The sequence below is a fragment of the Ambystoma mexicanum genome, chromosome 4q, assembly GCF_040938575.1.
Source record: "Ambystoma mexicanum isolate Mex_15411 chromosome 4q, UKY_AmexF1_1, whole genome shotgun sequence".
Taxonomy (NCBI): Eukaryota; Metazoa; Chordata; class Amphibia; order Caudata; family Ambystomatidae; genus Ambystoma; species Ambystoma mexicanum.
In genome coordinates this window covers 888,527,495-888,552,871 of record NC_090928.1, presented here as the reverse complement: position 1 = coordinate 888,552,871, position 25,377 = coordinate 888,527,495, and the positions used below count along the sequence as shown (strand labels likewise).

At 43.7% G+C, this 25,377-nt stretch overlaps 1 protein-coding gene across 1 annotated transcript in view; it reads left to right on the top strand.

Annotated features, from left to right (window-relative positions):
• Positions 1 to 25,377, top strand: part of SLC3A1 (solute carrier family 3 member 1) — a 191,380-nt gene that overhangs the window by 119,231 nt on the left and 46,772 nt on the right. The window contains exons 6-7 of the mRNA XM_069608455.1: positions 1,884 to 2,008; positions 24,406 to 24,607. Coding sequence (XP_069464556.1) covers positions 1,884 to 2,008; positions 24,406 to 24,607 — 327 coding nt within the window. The remainder of the gene's footprint in view (positions 1 to 1,883; positions 2,009 to 24,405; positions 24,608 to 25,377) is intronic.

Below are 25,377 nucleotides of genomic sequence, written 5' to 3'. Positions count from 1 at the left end.
CTTCATTAAAAGTCTATCCCTCTAAGGGCATCCTTACTAGTCCCATTGCCATCTCCCCTTATTTTGCGGTGCTCTGTTGCTTCCCAGCTTCTCGGCTAGGTGCATGCCATAGAAAACCCAACACATATATAGAGATACGGATAGAGGCAGAGGTCACATCTCAGGAGGCACAGCTACAAACTAGAACAAAGCTAGAGAACCAGTGCAGGGTCTATATGAACATGAGGGAGTGGTCATATAATTGACATATTGTAATACCTTCCCTCTAATCAATATACCCAAAGCATGCATTACCTGCAGCAGACATGAGCTCCTGGCGCGTTCATGGCAAGGGGGTATGGTGTGTTCTGTGATGGGAAAGGGGTAGGCAAATGGGACTTTCAGGGAAGTATCTTATATTGATCAGTAGGACAGCATGAAAGCAGGTGGTATTGACACATGAATGATATTGTGCGCTAGACAGGTAGAGGCTAGGCAGAAGGGCTGCCAAGGAATACTCTGTTATGGGAAAAGGAAACATGTTGTAGCCAGTTGGTCCTTTCTAATGTAATTGTGTATGTATCTACATCAAATACAATATTTTCATGGATTCACACTGTACTAAACTATTATGCATTCCGAAATCTAATGAACTGTGGTGAGTTTATGTAAATGCTTCTATTTCCGCATGCAGGTGATGCTTGTGCATCCTGCATGCACATGATTCTGGTACCTTGCTGTTAATTTGTCTCCTATCATTCTTCCTATCGGGACTATTCACTCACTCTCGCCACCCTCGATGGGCTCTCCCCCCCTCTCCTTCCTCTGAGACCAGCAACCTGGGAGTTATCTTCAACTCCTCTCTCTCTTTCATTCGTCACATCTTGGACCTTGCCAAGAAGGCCCATTTCCAACTCTAGCTCCTCAGGGGCATCATCCCTTTCTGCACTTTCCCCCAGAAGCCCAATGAATACAGAGCTATTGTACTCTCCGGGCTGGATTACTGCAACAGCTACTTTCTTAACCTACTTTTTTCTTCTATCCGCCCCTCCAGCTAATCCGGAATAGGGATGCGAGACTCATCGTTGGCCTTAAGCCCAGGCATGTTATCCCTCCAGCCCTAAAATCTCTACACAGGCTCTCAGTTGCTGCTGCAAGGATCAAATTTAAATCCCTCTGCATCATCCATAAGGCTATCTGGGGCCGTTGCCGCTCCTCTGATGGCTCCCTCCTCTGGTACAGCCTCCCCATTTCTCTCCAACTTGAGCCAGATCTCCTCAAGTTCCGCAAACACCTCAAGACACTCCTCTTCTCCTCCTCTTTCCCTCTCTCCCTCCCCTACTAGACCCCACAGTAGTTGTGATTGGGGTCCTGGGCTTCTGCACAATCGCCCACAGCATCTACCCTCCTCCTGCACTTGGCTCCGGGCACCACTGGGCCTGTGTTGCCAGACAGGCCTGCACTTATTGTATTGGCTGGTGACCTGTTCTTCAATCCTGTGGTCACTGTCAGGCACTCACCTGTTGGCCTCGCAACCAACCCTTGCAAGTTACCTGTTGCCTTGCAACTGTCTTCTTGGCACTTCACCCCTCTGTGGATCCTCTAGCACTTATCCCCTTGCCCTGTCCCCTCTCTCTCGCTCTCTGCACTTGCACGATCCAAATGTTCACAAGGCCTAGTAGGACTGCTTTTTCTTTTTTTGTATTTGTATATTCCATTGTCTTGTTGTTTCCCTTCCCTTTGCCCTGTGGGTGCTTCGAAACTCAATTTTCTTGATGTATAAGCGCCTGAAATGCCAATAAATAAATAAATGAATACGTTGTTTGTCATGGCAGCTGTAATGTGTAATATCCTGCAGGTTTCAAAAGTAATAACATAGACTGTCATAATGTCTGTTTTTGAAGGAGACCATTAGGAGTTATTCAGAACTTTTTCATGACTACACCACCACTCAAGTGGGCATGCATGACATGGTCCGCAGTTTCCGCCAAACCATGAATCAGTACAGCCGGGAAGCAGACAAATATAGGTGAGTGAGACGTACAGTAGTAAACGACGTGTATTTCCCATCATGCAATTATCTGAAACTTACAAGATGCAAGTCTCACATCTGAAATGTAATGGCATGCTGTTTCTGAATATCATGCAGTCTTCAAAGTGGCTTTGCACACTATTAAGATTGAACAATTACATTAAACTCCAACTTGTGCAAAGGTTTCCATAGCAGAGCAGCCGGGTGGTTGATGTGGGAGATGGTAAAGACTGCAGTAGGAAAGGACTGCCACAGGATAGCAGTGTGCAGGAAAAAACAGAGTGGTCAAAATACACACACATTTGGTACACCTGCTTGGGTTTCATCAATCTGCCAGCGGTGAGTTGGGCGACTGAGTGGGCAAGTAGGAGTGTTGGACCAGTACATAGGTAGATGATCTGAGCAAATGAGCAGGTAGGTTTGGTTTGAGTAACTGGTTGTGTGGGATAAGTGAGTGGTTTATTGAGAGTGGGTTTAGCGAATCGATGGATCGGTGAGCATGTGAGTGAATGGGTAGTTCTCAAGCAGTGTATGTGCTGTGCACAACGCCAAAAATCAAATGAAATAGATACAGACTAATGACTAAACCATCTTCTGGCATGAAAGTTCAATTATTGAGAATTTGCTAAATTGATTGTGCCAATTTTTAATTCCTAAGAAAACAAGGCAAATTTCCACACATAAAATGTAAATGGTACATTTCAATACAAAATCAAACGAATATGCCAGTAATTTTTTGTTTTTTTATTTATTTAGTGTGTTTCAGTTACGTCAACTTTTCACATAGCCATTCAAATAAATTAAAATAACATTATAATATCCAATCAACTTATCAGTTTTACATATTCCAATAAATATAAAAACTCCTGTAATAGGGCATTTATAGCAACAATTAAGTGACTTTATAGCAAGCATGATGTCACCTGATTGCAAGCACGTGGTGACCGTTTTACGCAAGCATAAAGTCACCTGATAGCAAGCGTGCTGGGCACTTTAAATACCCAGAGACTGTGATTACACTTAAAGATGCTTAAAGGGCCTTGAAACAAAGATATCCAGTTATTTAGAGTAGGGAACTGCACTTTTAATCAGAACTTTAGGTCCACTTAGAATAGCCCTTGCACCAGGTTTCATCATTTACACCTGAATCCTAACAGTTAGCCATAGTCCCCTTTTACTCCTGGTATATCCCTATGCCTTGTATGAGTTTCCCTCACCCTCAGCCCCAGTTATGGAGTGAAACCGAAGGATAACATTTAGGAATCTGGCCAGCCTGGGAAGGTGAATCCAGCCCTAAGTGGCACTGGGATTGTGTCTATCTACACTATTTTGCTTAGGACCCTCAGAACCATGATATGCTGTGTACTGCCAACTACCCCACCTTTGTTTGTTGACGACCCCTTTTTATATTCAATCCTCAACTTTCTACACTGTAGAAATCTATTTCACCCCTTCTAGCTCATGGTGGCTGTTCTTACATCTTGACATCACTCAGAGTTTTCCTCTCGCACTTCTACCTTTGAACGAAAAGTTGTAAGTCCTGCAGCCCAGAAGGTACATTTTCTGACCTCCATAGGCACCTGGGCCTGGGCCTATGTCGGGTGGATGGATGGTGTAAAAGGTGCATGGGAAAAGTGTCTTGAACATGGTTTGTTACGCCCCAGTGTAGCCCCAGAAAGGTTTCTCGTGCTTCTTGGAGCTGGTGCCATGGGAGATGTGAAGAAACAATCATGTGTCCATGGTGTTGTGTAAATCAATGATTTATGATCGCTGTGAACTAGGTTGATGTCTTTTTTATTTGGCTGCCTTTTCCAATACACATTAGGGATGTCAGTGAATGTGTGCAGTATTCATTGTTACTTGTATTATTTATTGTTTGAATTTATCTGTTGCTGTTCTTTGGATGTTATGAGATACAGACTCTTGCAGATGCATTTGTGTATTTACCTTTAGAAGATTACATGTCGCAGAATACCTATATTTGTATATACTACACAAAACAGACACAGACATTTTAGCTTTCTGTTGTATTTCTTTTTACAGTAAATATATAGAAATACTGTATGGATGCAACCTGAAAGTCATCATGAAGAACATAATTACAAATCATAACTGACAATCAACCCCTGCCTCGGGAGGATAGCGCAGGGGCAAAGCAAGACGACACGGAGCAACAGCAACACAGGTTCGAACCCCGGGTCCACGCTTAGAAACCTATGGGTATTAAGTGCGTTATAAATAACCAATCATATATTATATCATATCATAACCTCTCTCCCCCAGCCCACTAGCATGAGACTCTACGAAATAGTTTTTGAGCTGAGCCTGCCCTCGCCTTGCTACCCTGTCCGCACCCACCCGTTCATACTTGACTTAGTGCTGCCTTTGGTAAAACCCACAGTAGCTGTTCCTCAGAGTAAGGGGTACTTATAAGTCATGGGGGCTCAGGAGGACTCTATATTTGATTCCAGTTCCCGTGACTCAGTTTCTTCTCCCAATTCAGGACTCTGGTTCATTTTGGAACACAGGTGTGGGACACGTGTTCATCTTTCCTTGCTTTTTGGGGGCAACCTACCAGCCGACACTGAATGTCTAATATCGAATGATGAATTTCTTGAAGGCTGCTATTGATTGTGCAACTCACCGCCAGCTTCCTGGTCATTTCCTTTGAGCTGCCCTCCCTTTGCTTTCCCTCTCTTCCCTCCCCTCGCTGCCCACCCCCCAACCTGTTCCCATCTGATGGAGTGCCGAGTGCCAAGCTAGGAGCAGAACTAAGAAACAATGTCCCAATGGATCACATGTTCCTTTTAATTTGATCACAGTTGCCATTAAAGAAAAACATAAATTAAGCATGTATTAAAATATTCACAATAAACACAAAAATCAGGTATTTGTTGCTGCCTACTCCATTCAACGAACACTGGTTTGTTATGGGCAATTGTCCAGGAGGAAATAGCTTATGTACGTTCTTTATAGCAAAACTTGCTCAATAATTCTCTTTCTTATTCTGGGGTTTATGAACCCACTTTAAACATCCCTTGAGGCGTGCCCGCACTGACTCAATCATATTTTAGTCTGGTGACTCAAGAAGAGTCTGAACCCCAAAAGGAGCTGGATCTCTATAAATCCTGCAACAGAGGAATATTAGGGGTTGTTTTCCTGGATGTCTCTTAATTTCTGGGTGTCCTGGCCATAATACATACTCACACATGGGACCAGCACGCCTGAAGAAAGCTCTGTCCATAATTCCCTCAAAAACGAGGATTGGGAGTGTGCTATTCTTGTAGATGTGCCCCAAGACATGGGGGGTCATTCTGAGTATTAAGGTAACCATGCCGCTATTAGCGGCATGGCTACCCCATACCGGGTACCGGGTACCGGGTCCCGGGTCCCAGGTCGGGGTTCCTTGAATGAGGAATTACCGGGCCATTCCGACCTTGGAGGGTCTGGTAATTCCTCATTCAAGGAACCCGGACCCGGTACATCCCCATTCCCATTTGAGCCCCCCTAGGGCTCAATGGGAATGGGGAGGATGCTAACAACGGGCCTGTTAATAATGGGCCCGTTGTTAGTATCCTGATCTGCTCGAGGGACCCGCTAAGGACGCCTGGTTTTACCGCGAGCAGTCTCATAATGGGGCGGTAAGGGGTTGACAGCTCCGGCACCTTTACCGGCGCCGTTAACCCCTTACCGCCAAGGTCGTAATGACCTCCATGGACTTTCACTGGGTGCTTTGGCTGTCTCGTCAGCTGCACTCTCTTCTGAAATGCCATCCAGTTGACCCTCTCCAGTGCAATGGATGTCACGTTCATGAACAGCATGTGGTGGAAGTCTTCATATGTCTTGATCCACTGTTTTGCGTGCAGTACCTGCTTCTCCTTGTTAGTGTCAGAAATAATAGTAGACAGCCTTGAACATAATTAAAACACACCATTACTGGACTGCCCACACAGAAAAACTGAATGTAAACACAGCACACATTGTATGGCTGCTTTTTACCTCCTTAGTGTACAGCCCCACCACCCAGGTTAAAATGTACCCCATTATAAAACCATGACACCAAGCCTCAGAAAGCAAAGCAAATGCTTGCACGTGATAAGTATCAACATATTGTAGTAGAATAGATTATGCTGGCAGTACAGTAGTCAGCAAAACCTGCCCTCACCGCCACATGAGCCTAGGACAACTGTAAAATCGAACTCCCTTTGCTTAATTCAATTTCCCCCTGAGAGTTTGTTGAGTTCAGTAGATTACGCTGTCCACAGATTTGATCCTGGAGCACGAGGATAGAAGATATTAGAGCTAAGTTATTGTTCACATGCCATCTTCCTTAACCAGGGCGCCAAATAAGTTACACACGACCAACAAGTACAGAAAACGTAATGTACAAGAATGTTTGTGTTTAAAGGCATGCAAACCAATTTGGCCCCAGCCAGTCACCACCCGCAGTCTCTGTAACAGCTGCTTCCGCCCCCACCCAGGCTCCACCCGCAGTTCCCATACCAGCTGCTTCCACCACCAGCAGCACCTGACATGGCACAATTGGCAACAAGGGTATCAGCAGGAGGACAGCCATTCCCCACCACAAACCATATGTGCGTGACTCCACTGACAATGATGTTGCGCAGGAGGCTGGTAACACCACAGGGGACACCACAGACCACAACCCATACGCGCAGCCAGACTTCCGCTACAGCAACTTGCACATCCCTCCACAGCCGTCCTTCCGCAGTGTCAGGGACATGGTCGGTCATCTGCGCGGTATGGTGGAATGGCATGAGCAATTGGCAGGCCTGGTTCAGCAGCACCTGGAGGAGTCCCGCCTGATGCGGGAGGAGGCAGCTCTGCTGCATACTGAGGCCCAGCAAATGCGGGAGAGTGTGCAGACCACTGGGCAATGCAGTGCACGTGCCTTGGGACGTGCAACGTCAGCCATTGTCCACCTGGCTCGGAGGGTCAGCGAGGGGAACAGTGCCATTTCGCCCATGGCTTAGTCCCTACCAATGTTCCTGCAGGCGGCCCTGGATCAATGGGCCTTTGACTCATCCCACATGCCCTCATCCAGCTCCATGCCTGCTAGCTCAATACAGAGCAGCCCAAGGTGCTGGTCCATGTGCCTGCTGCAACGAACCACAAGGGCGGGCCATGTAGCAAGAGGGCACGTAAATAGACCCTGGACAGACGGGTGGCATGGGAGAATCTAGAACTTTGGTATTGACATTGTTACACGAGTTGGGGAGGGTGTACGGGGAGGGATAGTTGGGGAGGGTGTATGGGGAGGGATAGTTGGGGAGGGATAGTTGGGGAGGGGGTATTAGTTCGCCAGTTCAATTCCACATATACATTTGAAATATACCTGGCATTGCATTGCAAATCATGACTGGACATTCATTATTTTTGTGCAAGCATGCTTTATTTCCCATTCAGTGTCACATGTGGTGTATGGCCTAGGCCATGTGCTTGTGCTCTGTGGCTAGGAGTAATTCCTGATGAGTTCCTAGCGGGCTTCATGTCCATCCATGTCATTTCTGTGATGGGGCAATGGCATCTCAGCCTCACTGTCACTGCTGTCGTCACCCTCTGCTGGAGGCATGTCCATGTCCAGGGGCAGCGCAATGTTACTCCTGACACACATGTCATGTAACATGGGACAGGCCAGGACGATCTTGCCCACTTTCACAGGACTGTACATCAATGCACCCCCCGATCTACTTAGGCAGCGGAACCTTGCCTTCATGAGTCCGATGGTCTGCTCTATGTTGCAGCTCGTCTGGATGTGCACACAGCAGACAGGTGCCATTAGCCATGGCATCAAGGGATATCCTGAATCACCTGCATGGGAGGGACACAGTCATTGGGGTGGTAGTGGCAATGCAGCCATGTGTGTATGTGGGTCTGAGTCACATGGAATTACAGCAAGACGTAATGAATGGTACAGAGGACCCTATTTATTTCATTTTACTATCATGGGGGGTTGCCCCCATATTCCCTGCCCCATATGACCCACAACTTGGCCATTACACTTAAGCCGACACACGCATCTCCATGATTTTCAATGGGCGCTATTTTTCATTGGGTTTGCATGATGTACATCAGCAATCTCTCCCATTCGTAATTCTGTGGTCCTTCTTGTTCAGATTCCTGTAACATTCACATGGGTATTTGAACAATATATATACATCACACTATTTAATATTTATACAAAGATCACCAATGGGTGATGTTACAGTCAACAATCTCTTTAATCAGAAGGAGTATGGATAAGGAAAATCATGCAGCACAGAATAAAACTTTGTTTGGGTTCAGTCAAATGCAATGTCACTCTTTCCCCCTGCACACTACCCAATTCCCCCAATATGCAATATAGAGTTGGAAGGAGAGAACACAGGTTTCAGGAAATACACACTCAACAAATACAGTTTCAATCCCAATTCCCCCCAGCAAGCATAGAAAGAAACAGGAATGATTTCAAAACAGGTCAAATTCTTTTGAATGTGGTTCTGAATGAATGGGAAACACTGAAAAATGGATTTAATTCTCTAAATTGGATTCAAATCTAGTGGGAGCTGCTTTGTATAGTTTCCGGTAAACTCTAGCACTGATGATTGAATAACTAACAGATTGAAAACGGAATTCTGTGGTCAATTGCAAAGAATAGCTGTTTTACACGTGATGAAATTGAGCCAAACGAAAAATCCGTGGCAAACTTTTCAACGCGCGAGAAACGCGATTACAGAAAAACTACAATGAGTTGGAATGCGGTTTTAGGTTTGTTTGAAAGCTGAGGATGTTAGCTTCAATTTGACACTTGACTGCACGGATCAGAAGTTATGAAGGTTTTAGTAGAGGTCGGTTTTTCTCAGAAAGAGTCAAGATTTTCAAATGGAAGATGCGCTTTTGAATTACAAACAAGGGTTTCCTTTACACCAGGGAGGCTATGAAGATACAAGATACCCAACCGGACAGCCACCAGAACAGCGGTGCCTCTGTTCTGACTTTTGCCCGCCGAGATACTTGTCTTTCCTCAGCAAATATATCAGCGCACAGAAGATATTATCACTACAATTATCAAAGGACTATATGGATGAGGGAAAGATTCAGGAAAGACAAAAGATTCTCTACAATGCAGTTCTGGATATGATAGAATGGGTGGATAGGATTACTTAAGGATGAGATACTGGCTATGGACAATTCTATCCTATAGATACTCACAACTATGGTTTGGAATAGGCCCGTCAAAGATCTGGTCAAGGGTTTTGGACTGGAATTCTGCTAGCCCACCGGACAGGATTCAGGGCACTCACTCAGCACGGCACTAGGGACACTGCACGGCCTCTGGAATGGATCTGATGGGTTGGTTCTGGGTTGCAGCTATCAGGTTACAGCTCTGCTCTACTGGTTTGGATCTCTGGGTTCTAGCAAGAGTTATTGGCAAGAAAGCAGAATCAGCACAGCCCGGCTGTTCTTTTGGTTTTGCCCCTTGGAAGTCTGGGGTTAAAATCAGGTTTCAAGATTTTAAAGGCCAGCTGAGAAGGGTTCAGCTTTGGATTTGGGCCTTCTGCTTTCAGAATTCTGGAGTCTTGGATCTGAGTTTCTCCTGCAGAGCGCTTCGCCAGTAAATCAGTTGATGGATGAATTTGTGTGCCTCTCTAGGTCCTAAACTGTCCCTATTTATGTATTTCCCTAAGGGGTGGGTAGGCTACATTATACTAAGCACACCCTCTAGGAATCCTATTGGTTAGGGTCTTTCCCCTCTCCTGATTTGAGAAGGAACACATGGTTTCATGATGATGTGGCATTTTACAATCCAGGGAGTACCTCCCCTTTGTTTCAGTACAGTAACTCTACTTTTCACATACATCATATTTACAATATCACCAACTTGTTAATACATATTCACATCACAGCTTTAGTAGAGCACGTATCCGTCCGAGTCCCAACTCAGTGAGAGCTTTGGTTCAAAATTGACAGTTTTTCGCGCTTTTCGTTGGGTACCCAGTGTCAGATCTGTCCACATTTTTCTCTACACATGCGTATGACATCCGGGCATAATCCTGTGAAGTTTCATATTTCTAGCATTATCACAATTGCTACAACATCAACATATCGGTAGTCCTGTCTCAGAACATCGCACAGAGTTCAGAGTAGTCTCAAACTGTGAGCAGCATTTTCATATTAACAACCTATACATTACAGATTTTTACAAGTTTTGCACAGTTTTCTGAGTCTTTTTTTCAAAAATATATTTCCTTGTGCAGCTCCCCCGTAGTGGATTGGTATGTGCCGGTGGCCAGAAAAGGCAGCACAAATACAACCTTCAGCAAGGGGGGTATGGCGGTCCGGATGCCAATTAGGCTCTGGATGTCGTCCAGGATTAGGTTGACTATGCTGGTGATGGTCTCCCTGTCAAGGTGATACAGGATGTGTATCTGTGTATCTGTCAAGGTCCAGGGTGTGGGTGGTTGCCTGTGTGGTGTTACCTGCTGCCCATTGTACTACTGCATTGCTATCATTCTCCTCCTTTCCCTCCTCCTCTTCCACCTCCTCCTCTTCCTGTCAGCCTCTTCCAACCCCTGCTTATATATTTGAACCCCTGTATGCTGGGCCCCCAGCTACATGACTGGTGCTGCGACTGCCAGCATGGTTGTGTTGGAAGGTTTGTGGGCGTGGTCCTTTTCAACATTCGCAGTGCATATGGTGTGCGGCTGGGCAGATGATGGCCACCTGTGGCCTGTTGCTGTACACATGAGACTGCTTAACGCCTGCTCCGCAATGCCAGTATTTCTGTCACGGTTTTCGCAGTGGCACTGGCATTTTGTTGCTGGTGTTTCTATGTTGACAGCAGTCAGAATACTACCTTACTACCATTGCACCAGTGTTTCCTACATGCCCATCGGTGGTTGCCTGTGTTGGTGTTTACAGTGCTGCTGGCAATGGTAGCACCGTGTTAGCGGCAATGTAGATCTGGCATTGATGGTCGTACTGTGACCGTCCAAAAACTGTGACTTTAATCTGTGTTACCGGCACTCTGTTTCCGGACTGGCCCAGTTACCAAGGAAGATGAGGGATGATGTGAGAAGGATTACCTCCCCTAACGTGCATTGGCCCTGTCTGTGTAATGAGGCCAAGCAGAGTTGTTAAAGGGAAAGGGAAAGGGAAAGTGACTGAGATTTGAAAGTTAAAGGTTGCGTGTGTGCCGATAAAACACACATGAAGAGAACAATTGTTAAAAGAGAAGGATACAAAGTAGCAGAGTTGTCCTGCGAGAGGAAGGCGCACATTCGAAAGTCTCTGTGAAATGTTATGAACTTTTGAAGGATATTACAAGCAGAGATCAAAGGAAAGAAAGTTGAATAACAGGAATATGAAATATGTGAATTGTGAAATACGCAAAGGAGGCAAAAGTAAAATATAAGAACTTTGGAAAAGGCCAAGAAGGCAAGTGAATGAGAATACGAACTACAAGTACCAAGAGGCATTGTTGCTGCAAGAGAAGATTGTGAATTGAAGGAATATTGAAAGGGAGGTCGAAGTGGTCTTGTAGAGGTCTATGTAAAGTCTTTGCAGTTTCTAAAGTTTTTGACAGTGAAAGATATCTCAGTTAAAGCGTGGGGAAGGGAACCCCCCACAAAGAACAAGACAGGCTTGAGCCCGGCAGAGGGAAGCCTGTACAGAACTGTGAGAAATTGTGTGATAAAGTGAAACAAGACAGGCTCGAGCCCGATCAGAGGGAAGCCTGTGCAGAACTGTAAAAAAGTGAGAGCATATGAACGGAGTATTGATGGCAAGGTGGGGGCAGCCTAAGGAAGTGATGTACTGCCAGAGGTTGAAAGCCTAAGATTGAACTGTTGAATTGTACCAGTAAGCCAACGTGTGCAAGACTGATAGAGCTGTGCCATCCACCTATCCTTTTGTTTATTAAGAGACTCTCTTGACCCTGTGGGGCTGAACCCGGGGAAGGGAGTTTGTACTGAAGCCATTCTATCATTTCTTTTTGAGACACTATTTTTCTTTTTGTATTCCCTTAACACGTGTTATCTTAAGAAGGAGGACTAGGTTAGGCCTTTTTGTTTTGACCAGACTGGCTTGGACGTATGTTTTATTGTTTAATGCTCGAGGTTAGTCCCATTTTAGAGTTGGGGCCCATTAGGAATTCTACCATTCCAATCAAATTCGTAAATAAATATTTTTGAAACTTGTATCCATTGTGTCTGTATCTATTGCTTGAAATCATGCCTTCCTCACACAAGCAATGAAAGAAGGTAGCCGAAAATGCAGCACACTTTCAATACAGAGACAGAAATAGAACATGCAAAAGTATAATGTGCTAAACAAATGTTGAAGGAGTTTGAATGATACAAAGACCAACCCAAAATTCAAAGGAAAAACATTAGCAAAAAAAGACTCCCCAAACTGCTTTCACTTGTAAATAGTTTTGAAAAATCCAATACCAATCCAATACCGAAAATTGTGTTTGTTGTCAAAGAGTTCCAAACCTGTGCTATTTCATACTAGATTGTGCTGTCTGATCCATTCCCGGGCATTTTGATAGATGGTTTGATTATCTTGGGAAGATAGCTCAGGGGCAACATGCTCGCCTTGGAAGCAAGACGACACAGAGCAACACAGGTTCAATCCCCAGGTCCGCGCTTAGAAACCTCTGGGTAAATAACACATTAATTGCTTGAAACTAACAATTGCAAAAAGGGACTATCATTGAACAAATACCTAGAAATTGGGCCATGATACTCGTTTATTTACTGAACCAGTATCACATGTATGTCCTATTTGCACTCTTCTTTATGATTTAATCATTATAATGTAAAGAAATGAATATTAATCCAATGTTCTTTGTGTTTTTTGTTTTTTATTGTGTCAAAACACTTATGCACATTGTAATCTCTTTCTACAAAAAAAAAAAAAAAAAAAAAAAAAAAACGTTGCTTCCTAAATGTATTATGTGGATGTATTTGTATTTTGTTCTATTTTTTGGTTGAGATTATAACTTTGTTGACTTCCGATTATGTGTTCTGGTTTTCTTTAAATATATGTTTTTGATGTCCTCGGAGGTAGAAAGTGAATGTCTTGCACTTTTTCCTTAATTATATGAGTTACCTTTTATTTTATTTCTCAAACACTGGAAGCACCACCGTAATGTTTGTCCTTTGAAACACACAGCTACTTTATTATTTGGGTGGTTACATAAGAACAGCGGTAGATTCATACTTTAGGATTTCCACAATTTGGAAACCTCTCAGAGATATTAATTCATTATTTGAAACAAAAAGAAAAAAAGAAATAATATGAAAATAATTATTAGCAAGGGTACATTTTTCTGTTTAGATAAATAACACATAATATCATATCACATCTCCAGTTCACAAGTGAGTGCACAGAACCCCTCGTCCAACCCAGCAACTGGGCTTATGGCTGCTTCAAGTGTACATAAGCTTCAACCCTGCGCTCTGTTTTCTAGGACAAAATGTACACATTTCTGTAGTCTGTGGCGAACCAGAAGAAGGAGTCAGACCTATCTAGCCCTACTGCTATGAGGGTGATTCCCTACCTATCAAACTAAAACTAATGGTGCTCATCAAATGTACCAAATGAAATAGTCGTTAGTCCAACACCCTATTATCTATCTGGCCTTACCACATATAAAAACTAAACAAAAAGAGCAATAGCCTCTGTCCTTGGTGGTTGCCTGGCCCTAAGGTTTGGATCTCTCTCCAAACAGAAGGATTTAAAAGTGTGTCAAGTCCTGGATATTTTTTAAAAAGAAGGTTTTTAACAGTTCTCTGATGTTAATGTCTCTTGCTCTTCTAAGGGTCTCCAAAAGCCCGTTTGCCCTGTGGTCGGCTTTCTTTAGTGAGGTATTGGTGGGGCATATGCCCGTATCTAACGTTTGGGTTTTCTTGGCTCCTGTAACCCTGGTGGCTTTCCCAGCCTCTACTATCAATGTCTTTTGACTTTCCCAGACCCTCCAAAGGCATTTGGCCCTCGAATACGCTTGCTTTAGTGGGGCATCCTTAGTTTGGGTGTCTGTCCATGGCCAGCATTTGGTTTTTCTTGGCTCCTGTAACCCTTGTGGCTTTCTCCTGGGCTCCCCAAAGCCCTTTGGCCTCCGGCGTCTTGCTAGCGATCGTCTTGCTCGCCACGCTACCGCCAACTCTGTGGTCTAGCGTGGCTCTGCCCCTTCAGGACTTCCTCCCATAGGCACCCAGAAGCCCTAGGCCAACCAAACCGTGATGCTAAACGCTGCCTCAAGTATCCATAAGCTTTGAGGCCATATGTTGCTTTGCATTTCCTACACTTGCTACTGGGAGAGTCCCGGATCAGAGGCAGAGACAAGAAAAGCATTCAGAGACAAAATCCTGATTGATGTTGTGTGCTGAATAAAGCCTTTTTGCATTTTTCTCTGATTTTTTTCAGTTGGCTTTCATTGCTTCAGGTCTCCTATTTTCACTGTAGCCAAAATCCACGTGCACTTTCTCTAGCTAATGCCCGGAAGTGTTGCACCTGCGTCCCTCTGTCGCTCATTCTTACATTGTACACCACCCGCTTTGTACAGTTTTATTTTACTTCACACAACCCATCGATGGCTTTACTGTAGGGTAAGGAATGGCTGGTCTCCATTTGTCTGCATGATTCCTAACTGTAAGGCAGAGCATTCTGGCTAGTTACAAGCAAGTTCTGATTCTGAAGCTAGTGTCAAATGAGACGTCATATTCAGAACAAAAAAGAAATTTGGAGCGGAAAATATTTCTTTTCAAAAAGCTATGTTGTGACTGTTTCAACATGTCATACAAGCAGCAATAAAAGCAACTTGTATTGCATAAACTGGAAAAACATAGTTGGCTGTGATTGTTTAAGGAGATAAATTGGAAAACATTCACGAATGCAGGTTTCATATGTTTTAAGCACTGGAAAACACCGCCAGAATGAATGCATGGGAAATGTGGTTTCCAGGCATGGCTTCCAACCAGTGCCACAACATGAAATGAATGAGGAGGTGCCAGTAAATACTCCTTATAGAAGCGATGAAAATAAAGAAATACATCTACCAAAGGTCACTCACCGAGACTATTGGACTCGTATTGGGCCAAAGGGTTTATGTTGTGGTGAGTGAGATTTTAAGTGTAGATGACTGAGCAGCCCTTCTTACGGCATAATGCTCAAAAAGATCACTTCGATCATCAAACTCCCCCCAAGATCAAAAGGACACTTCGTAGGGGTAGAACATGTGGAGTAAATGCCACCATATGTTGCAATAATCTCCCTTAACCCATGGGAAAAAGTCTTCTGCAAGGTTCAAGGGCTCACATTTGTAATTTCACTCACCACAACATGAACCCTTTGGCCCAATGCAAGGCCATATCTCGGTGAGCGCTAGAGTGTCTAAAAAAGGCCTGCCCAACCTCTAATTAATTCCATTGGCTAAAGATAATATAACGCAGTCATAATGGTTCAATGTATGCATCAGTGTAACACCAGGTTCCATTCCCAAGTGAGCCCCCCTCCCCCTTGCCCCGGGTTCTCATGCACTTACTCTTGATTAGTGCTTGCCAGGACTCCCTACCCCATCGTTGTGATTTACTTTGGGGTACAGAATGTGTTGTACCTTGTATGTGGCCACTTATCGTTCATCCCACTACCTATTGCCTTTTTACCATGTGTTTCCCCCTATGACCTGTTTTCACTTATAAGATGTAAAACAACCCATAATTGTGCACTTTATAAACACCAATAAAATAAAAGATACACAACTAAAATGACTTTGCTGATAGTTATGGGTAAAGTGTAGACCACTATAATATGCCGACCTATTGTGCTATTCTGCATACAATGATATGTTAAAGCCCATTTGCAAATCATAAAAATGTTAAGTGCTTATCATTCTGAAATTGCCTTACTCAGTGGTATTTAATGTAAAGCACTGGTGGACAAGATGGATGGACGCACCTGCCTGACTGAGCCTAGATCCCTCTATACCACTATAACAATGAAACACTTAAGGCCTAAAAACCTTGACCACAACCCTAGAACACATGGCATGCACGCATGAACCCAACAGTGGCGCCACACAATTCACACTTGATCCAGGGATAACCAAGCCCGACTATGAACAGTGCTGGGCCTCACTGGTGATTGTGCCTCCAAAACACCTAGAAACCTTCCCGTACAAAGATCCCGTTTTCTTTCAATCTGCACCACAGCAACAACTACCTTGCTCTCCTTTCTCTATTTCTACTAACTTGCCACCCCCACCCCCACCAGAGCAGATTATATGTTGAATGCTCTAAAGCAGCAGGAAGTCTAGCATTGGCAGATGTCGTTATGTGGGAGAAATTGGCCTTGACACAGCAACTATTGGAATTGATCCAAACTTTGAAAAGAAACTCAAAATAAAGGCCAAATTGCGGGGCAGTATAAGAAATATTGATACCCTACACACTAAACAAAGATACAAGTAGTTCTTTTATCAAAGTCTTCCAATATACAAACCTAGCAGCTATTTGAACAAGTTATTTTCCTTAGATTTAAAACGTTTTACAATCTATCTGAGGTTCAATCTCTCACCCACAAGAGAATATTGTGCTCACTGGAACAAAGGCCAGCACATTGATAATATCTGTGGACTGTGTCAAATGGAAATCGAGAACAGCGGGCATAAGCTGACGGCTTGTGTGGCCCTGAAGGACTGCTATAATAAAAGCTGCGGAAATAAAAGAACTCACTTTCAAGATATTACTGGCGATCAATTTTGGTCTGCGCTTGTTGGAGCAAAATCTGTAGTACTTTTGGCGGCCGCCTGGGCAATATGGCAGGAGGCGAAAAAGAGACTCGCTGAGTATCCCGATGAAATAGAAGCATAACATTTTAAGGATTTTGATTGTATTGTCTATCAATAGATAGGTAAATTGTACCTTTTTAGGACTATTAGATACATTATGTGACAATGTGTTGATGTGTTTTGTCAAAAAGTGTGTTAAAAGTTTAAAATTAACTATGGCACAATAAAACATTTTTTTTTAAATAAGGTGTCGTAATCTATACGACCCAATAGCATAACATGATACTTTGCATCATCCAACGTGCCTGTGTGTTTCTGATTTAAACATGTAGGTAAATCTGTGATACTAGGCACACACTTTTATTTCTTTTCTCTTGATAGAATTTCAGAAAAGAGTAACTTTTTGAAAAAAATACAGAATAAATGAGAGAGATCTTTTACAGCCTGAAGTTTACAAAGAACGAATATCTTCTCCTCTTACATTGGGCAGTCTGTTAAAAAAGAACATTTAAGACGCCACAAGACACAGAAGGGGCACCATGGATCGTGACACAAAAAGAAAAAAAGATATTTGATGTCTGCAGGGTGATAAAGGGGCGCCAACATTTCACCCAGACTTTGCTCTCATACAATACAATGCATGTTTACACCATCGCCTCATTCTCCCACTGCCTTGCAAAGTTTCCCCAAATGTTCCTACATTTTCGGGAGGCCTTGCTCCTAGCAAACATATCAGATTTTAGGGGGTGGGTGGACTGCTTCCCTTCTGTTCCCTTAAAACAATCTTTTTCCAACATCTCTCTTCCCGAGATAAGAATTCGTTCTGACCTCAGTTCAGATTATCACAGAGGCACCCACATTCCTCGAGGAATAGGGCCAGCATTTCATCATTTGTGAGCTCTCATACAAACCAATACATTTTTGCAACATTGTCTCAGTCTTCCATCACCTTACAAAGCTTCTGCAAATTTCCCCAAATTTGTGGGAGTCCTTCCGCTGATCAAATATTACAGATTTTGGGCTTGGGGAGAACTGGTTCCGTTCTGGACCCTCAATCTTTTTTCCACTTCTTACTGCCCGGAATAAAAAAATATTTCTTGATTCCAACTCAGTTCCACAATTATTCCATCAGATAACAAAGTCACTATCTGAGACTTAAAGGTTATGTTCCTGTCTAAGATATCATCAAATTCGTTAGACACTTCATGCCAAAAAGGCTAGTCTCTGCTGAACCTCTCGGCTTCTCCCTCACTTAGAGGCTACGCAAGGTGACTCAGAATACCAGCCTCATTATATTTCTTCAGGTCCAGGACTCCAAATCCTCCTTGATCTCTTTTTTTAATGGTCACACAGGAGAAACCTGCATTACTTCATCGACCCATAGAAATCAACCTCTCCTAATGAATTGGAATCTGCCTTTTGAAAGTGGCTCTGTAGGGTATACACCTAAATATAAAGAGAAGCTCATTAATATTAATAATTATGATATTACTGTAGAGGAGCCGTCACATTCTTCTGCAGGAAGTCCCTCCCCCCTGCTACCTGCGTGCTGGAAACCTGAAATTGTGCCATGTTTGACAACAGCAGTTGTGACCATTCCAGTGCAAATATTTGAGAAAAGATATCCACTGAGAAAGCCATATCAAATGTATTCCCGAAGAGAAGATAATCTAGTGGAGGAGCTCCCCGAAGGGATATGAGAATGAGAAAAAGAGGAGCTGGTGACGTCACAGGAAATTAGCGTGACACACTGAGAAGATAGGCTGAAGATGACGCATGGAACTTATAGAAACTGATGACAAAATAAAGAATCAAGTAAACTTTCATATGCGAAAAGAAGATTGCACGTATGAAGAGCACTGCAGAAAATGCAAGTTGTTCAATAATTGTACAGATGCAGTAACGCAAGTAGACTAAGTGATCATAGAAGCTGGCTATACATAGTGAGTAGATTGGAGTCGGAGCCAGCATTATATAGAATCTGGACATCAGTGTCACAAATTTAGTAAGCTCAAGCCCATGGACAAGAAGGACCAAAAGTTGTGTTGCAGCAAAGAATTAGCTGCGATTGTGGAAGAGCCGAGAAGGGCTTCCTGCCCTGGTGTCAAGGCTAAAGCAGCCAAGACCGGTTATCTATTCTTGAAGGCAGTGAACATGAGATGCTGAATCATCCCTTATTAAGGTGCAAAGAAAGAACACCATGAGTGACAAGATTTATTAATTTGAGACAATGAAATGCTGCAAAAAGGTCCAAAGTATGGTCTCCAGTCACGTGAGCCAAGGATGAAAATAGAGTTATGCATGCAGTTCCAGAACTATGATAGTGTATGCTTGCACTCCCTTATATTCCCAGAGACATGGATACTTTGCAAGGCCAAGTTCAAAGACAATCTTCATGGCAGAAGGCATGGGTGATGAGAGATGGGCTAATTTACAGTCAAGTCCAACTCCTGGCACCTGGGGTATGAACTTACATGCTGCTAGTGAGCCAAAAGTTCCAGACTGGCGAGCGTGCCAACCAATTGTAGAGGGCCATATAACGAAGGGCCTTATAGTATGAGAGCCAATAGTATAGTTGTATCTAATGACAATGAAGATGACTTGTACTAGAGGTGGGCATATTTTGTCCCCCTGACTGTAGATGTCCAATCCCAACTCAACCCCTTACAGAAAGTATACTTAGATGTTGCCCTTGAGCGTATCACAACCTATGTTTCTCTTATTTGCCACATAGTATGACGTCATGTATGATGAATTTTTAGTATATGTGATTTTTTATGAAATGCTTCGAGAGAGCTTGTGCCACGTCCATTGATGTCTGTCACTCCCTGTTTTAGACAATTGACATTAGAACAGAATTTTGCCATCCTCCTGAGTTGGTTTCGTGATTTGGTGTAAGACTTATTCTGCATCCCATCCATTGCATGCGTGCTATCCAAAGGGCTCTAATGCTCACCTGCCCCAGAGACTAAAGTGTAGTCTTGACAATCTTGTAAAGTCAGGACTTAGTTGCTCTAATATTTTATGCAGGTCATAATTCTGCACTTCTTTCACATTCCTACATAACTCGATACTGAGATATTTGAATCCTCCTTACATCAACATAACACACATCCCTCCAAATACCCCTATGGCAGCATAGGTTAACGGCCATGGCCTCCGTTTTGTCAATAATCCACTTATACCCTGAAAACTCGGTGAATTCCCTAATCTCATTTAGAACCTTGCGGATGCAACTGTCAGGATCCAACAGAAAGAGTTGCACCTCGTCAACGTAAGCTGGTATTCTACAGTTGCTGCCTTTAAGCGAGAATATTCACGCAGTATTTATGGCAGCTGAGGAGCACATGGACGACATCACTCTGACATCACTTATGACATTAGTTATATCACCATCAATGACATCACTGGAAACTGGAGCCCACTGATGACATTAAAAACTACACTACTTATGACATCACATATGACACCACTTAGGCATCACTTATGACAACAAATATTATTACAAAGTCCTCAGTTATAAGACTGGCTTTTAGCCACCTCCCCTAATGAAGGACCCACACCCACATCGGAACCAAAACATGTAAACTGTGTGCAAGCAAAACTGTCGACAGCAATGCCAAGAGTTCAGAGGAAATGATTATATGAAAGAAGGATTTATATCTGCGTTGTTCTGTATGTATTATTTTTCATGTAACCGTCTCGTTTGCATGGTTTGTATTGTAACCTCTATATACTCACACGTCTATGTAAATGCATGTATGTTGCATTACATTTTTTATTATAATTCTATGTGTCATATGCCATACGGTAGTGGCCTCTTTGGTGTTGATCAATTAGTAAACTCCAGATTAGTTAACATTATTATGTTACTGTTTCTCAGCGGAAAGCGCTCACGGTTTATACAGAAAGGGGATTCAATGTGTTTTTGTTGCATCATAGCAGTGAACAGATCACCCCATGAGAGACTGCCTTTGGTGGGGAGTACAGTATAATGATGACATCCTTACAACAGACTCGGGACGGGGAAGACAAAGACTGTCATTGGCATATAGCCATCTATGCCCCAGGAGGCTAGCCTTTGCTTAGGGGTCCCAGAAGCACAAACAACTAAAAGACATTTGTATTGATCAAGAGTCTCTGTAATGAAGGTCCAGAGAACTGTGAACAGTGCTGTTGAATGTAGGCGGCTCAGGGAACGATACCCAATGCACTGTGTAAACCTTAGTTCATGTTCCAGGAAAAGGATATTCTTACCACGACCATGAAAAAGTTTGGCACTAAGCCCGATATATACTCCCTGTACCTAGTCAGTTCTCCTTCCCTCTCATTCCTGTAAGGAGAGAGATCCAGTTTAGTTTTCCCTTGCTCCATCCTCAAACCCTTTTCTCACAATGTACTGTGTCAGAGGTCCCAAGACACTGTGGGCCTCATTACATGTTTGGTGGTATCCTGCCGGTAAATCCGGTGGGATACCACCAAACAGAATTACGGTATTACCGGCAGATTACAACTCCCGATAAGGGCAGTAAATCCCCATTCCATGGAGTCCCATTGGACTCCATGGTGTGATTTGCTAGTATAACCGGCACCAGAATCACTGGTGCCGGTAATACTGGCAGATTTTGCCGGTAAGGGGCCTTATTTACCTCCAGCTCTTAGCTTGAGGTAAATCAGGCCCCTTACCAGCAAACTCAGAGTTAGCCGGCATGGTAAGACGCTGGTAAGCAGAATTACCGGCACGTTAACACCGCGCTGGCCAGCTCCTAATGAGGCCCCTTGTCTCAAGACCTGTGGTAAATGCTCCACAGTATGACACACTGTAGTTGTACCTCAAGCAGGCCTATAGGCCTTATAAACATTAACGTGAAATGGATTGTTTGAATACTGGCACAGACAGGCTGGACAGTACTTCTCTGTTTGACAGACCAGAATCAGGCAGGTACAAATGTTCAATAAATAAAATATAGTTGCTTGATGTACAAAACGTGTTTAATAGAATGGACTGGAGCTTTCTCGAAGCAGCGGATCAAGGAAGTATGTAATGGACGTAAGATGTGTTTAATGATTTGGTGAACTGCCAAGACCCAGTAGCAAGGATAGAAGTGATTGGACAAGAAAAGGGCACAAGGCTTGGATGCCTATTATCTCTGTATTTGCTCATCTGGGCTTTGGATCCACAGTCAAAATTAGAAGAAATGATTATAATTAGGGCACTCGAACTGGAGTTGTCCAGCACAAACCATCAACTGGCAATAGTGTTTTGATGGTGATGGACACAGCTGATTCACTCCCAACCTTCTTTTGGGAAATCAACACATTTTCAAGGGTCATGTGCTTCAAAGTAAACGAAAGTAAACTGGGAATCCTAACGTTGTCTCTCACTAGGGGTGTGTAGGAGCCCCTGCAGAGAAAAACACTGCTTTGCTCCCTGGCGCCCCCAGACATTTTTCATAGGGGTGGCCACACTTGAAGTCTTGGGGTGGCACACCAAAACAAACATACATAAATGAATGAACCGGTGGAGGGCCCCGTGCTTTTCTAGGGGTGGCCATGGCCCCCCTTGGCCACCCCTTGGAGGCGCCCCCCCAGTGCACCAATTTATTTAACGTTAGCCACCCCAAACTATCTGTATTGCGTGAAGAGGATCTCAGAAAATGTCAAACCCTCTTATTGTCATGGATAGGTAGGTTAGCAGCAATGTAAAGGAACATTCTCCCAAGGCCTCTGCATATGTCGCGGGTGCTTTCGGTAAGGGTGCCTAACAAGGACCTACTTCAATTGCAGACATGAATATGGTGGGAAAGACCAAAAGTGGGGGAAAACAGGCAGCTGGGTGGTTTATGAGGCATCGTGAAGCAGTTCAGGGAAGGGTGCTGGAACAGTGGATGGTTCACACCTTTGCAGAGAACAATTGGGTGTTCAAGGAGCAAGGAAAATATTCGGGCAATATCTTTGCTTTTCAGGGCCTATGACCTTCATCCACGGAGAGCAAGCACATCACAAAGATGACACTGAGCAGCTGACACACCATCGTCAGTATGGGTTTTACCATGCATCCTCGGAAAGGCAGCTGAGGGCTAGTCGGGAAGGAATGGCCCCAAATCACCCCTGCCATTTCACCAGCCCAATGACTGCCTGTTTAGCACACATCTAGTTCAGTGCACACCCCCCTCACCACATCAGTACCTCAATGCTGGAACATTACCACAACTCAGCAGGTGGGGCTTGATTAGCAGAATGTAAGTGCAAAGCCTAAAGGAAAAGGTGAAAAGACCCCAAAAAATGAGCAATGCACCCTGGAACAATTATAGATAGAAAGGTGATGTCTGGTGCATCATCAAGAGGACACTGAAAGCGAGTCTGACTGTTCAGCCATTCATGGTGAAATGCAAAGCGCGCGACTGGCTGCGCGGAAAGGACTGGCCAACTCATTAAAAATAGAAAAGCAATGAAAAGCGGCCATTTGGATTGACACGAGTTAGGGCAGCATGGCCGAGTCTTTACTGAGGTAGTGGGCAATGAGTTGTCCCAGATCCACCAGAAAGTCATCCATTTGCACCCAGCATATGGAAACTCATCACAATGAACTACCAGCCAGAAAGACTTCATGGATTCCCTCAAAGGAAAAACAGCAGATGTTTGGGGTGGATGTGATAGGCTGGGGGCTATGTTTCATGTTTGGTGGAGATGTCCTGGTTTGAGGAGCAGTTGTCTGTAAGTCATCTCCGCAATAAAGGATGCCACAGGCTACCCAACCCCAGAGTCCTGACCATTTCTGGTGTTTGGGATGTCACAGGAGACAACGGAAGCCATAACGTCTTCAGACAGGCTACCCAACCCCAGAGTCCTGACCTTTTCTGGTATTTGGGATGTCACAGGAGAGAACGGAAGCCATAACGTCTTCAGACAGGCTACCCAACCCCAGAGTCCTGACCATTTCTGGTGTTTGGGATGTCACAGGAGACAACGGATGCCATAACGCCTGCAGACAGGCTACCCAACCCCAGAGTCCTGACCATTTCTGGTGTTTGGGATGTCACAGGAGACAACGGAAGCCATAACGTCTTCAGACAGGCTACCCAAACCCAGAGTCCTGACCATTTCTGGTGTTTGGGATGTCACAGGAGACAACGGAAGCCATAGCGTCTTCAGACATGTACCATGTGCAGCATCTATAAGTGGCTGCCAAACTAACAGTTACTTTCCTTTGGGACCCTGCTACATATTCTATGTCAATGCTGTGACTGAACCATCTTTGCTGGCCATAGAGAAACTAGCCTATTCATGAAAAGCTATGCTGAGAATGTTTAGGAGCATTTGGGCACCCTTCTTCAAATTTGCCACTTAGGATAGCATCCGGATCACTTTCCAAGCCAGCCTTTTGAGCTATGAAATTGTTTGATATTCCCTTATAAATTATACCTTATTCTATCACCTACACTTTCTTGTGTTCCTGAGAGTTTCAAATAATGTGTAAAGTCGTTCTCTTATCCTGAAATTGCTTGACGGATCTGCTAAAAAAAAACAATACAAATGATTGGGAAAATGTTCTGTTTCATTAATGTGCAGTATTAATCCTGTTTTTGTCATTCTATAGGTTTATGAGTGTGGCATCCAATGACGGAAAGGACATTGACAAGACAATGATGTATTATGGAACCTCTTTTGAGGAAGAAGCAAACTTCCCTTTCAACTTTTACCTCCTTGATTTGAATAATGAACTGTCAGGAAACGCTATCTTTGAAAGAGTAAATTCATGGATGAAAGCCATGCCAAAAGGAAAATGGCCACACTGGATGGTAAGGCAATGCTCCTAAAACATGCAGGCTGTGATCACAGTTCTGCCTAATCCAGGGAAATCATTTTTAACAATTTTTACTAGAAAAAACATGTTTTTCTTCTATTTTGATATCCCCAAAAGAAGCCAAAAAAAATAGGTTAATCATCTGCCAGTTGTCATAAAAATCACAATTCAGATATTAATAGCATAATTGTTTGGTAAATAACACTGAAATCCTGAATTCAGCCGCAAATGATCACTTGTGTAAAACACTTACTCTTCAAGTTAGAAGTAATGCAAATACCATTGGAAAGCACTTCATTCGAGTTCTCATGTACTTATCTTAGTTTGGGCCTCATTACAAGATTTACCGTTACCGTCACTCAGGCTGATGGAATTACCGCCAGACTACAAGTGGTGGTAGGCAGTATTAGTCCCCATTTTTTGGTGTCCAAAGGACTCCATGGGGATTTCGGCGGAATTACCATCTGACGGCAATTATGCCAATTTAGCTGTTTTTTGGTGGTCAAGTGGAGGAATTACCTCCAGCATTCTGATGGAGGTTTTTACTCCACCTTTACTCCAAACCCGTAGTTCGGCCGTGTGGTAATGCAGCGGTAACACTGTTAACACTGGTTTACCACTATTTTTAGCCACACAGCCAAACTCGTAAAGAGGCCCTTTGTCTTTCTCAATTTCAACTTCCACTGTTTTTAACTCCTTACATTTTGGGTACAAAGGTGCATTTGTATTTGGAAAGCCATGTCTAGGTGTGATGGGTCCATGCCT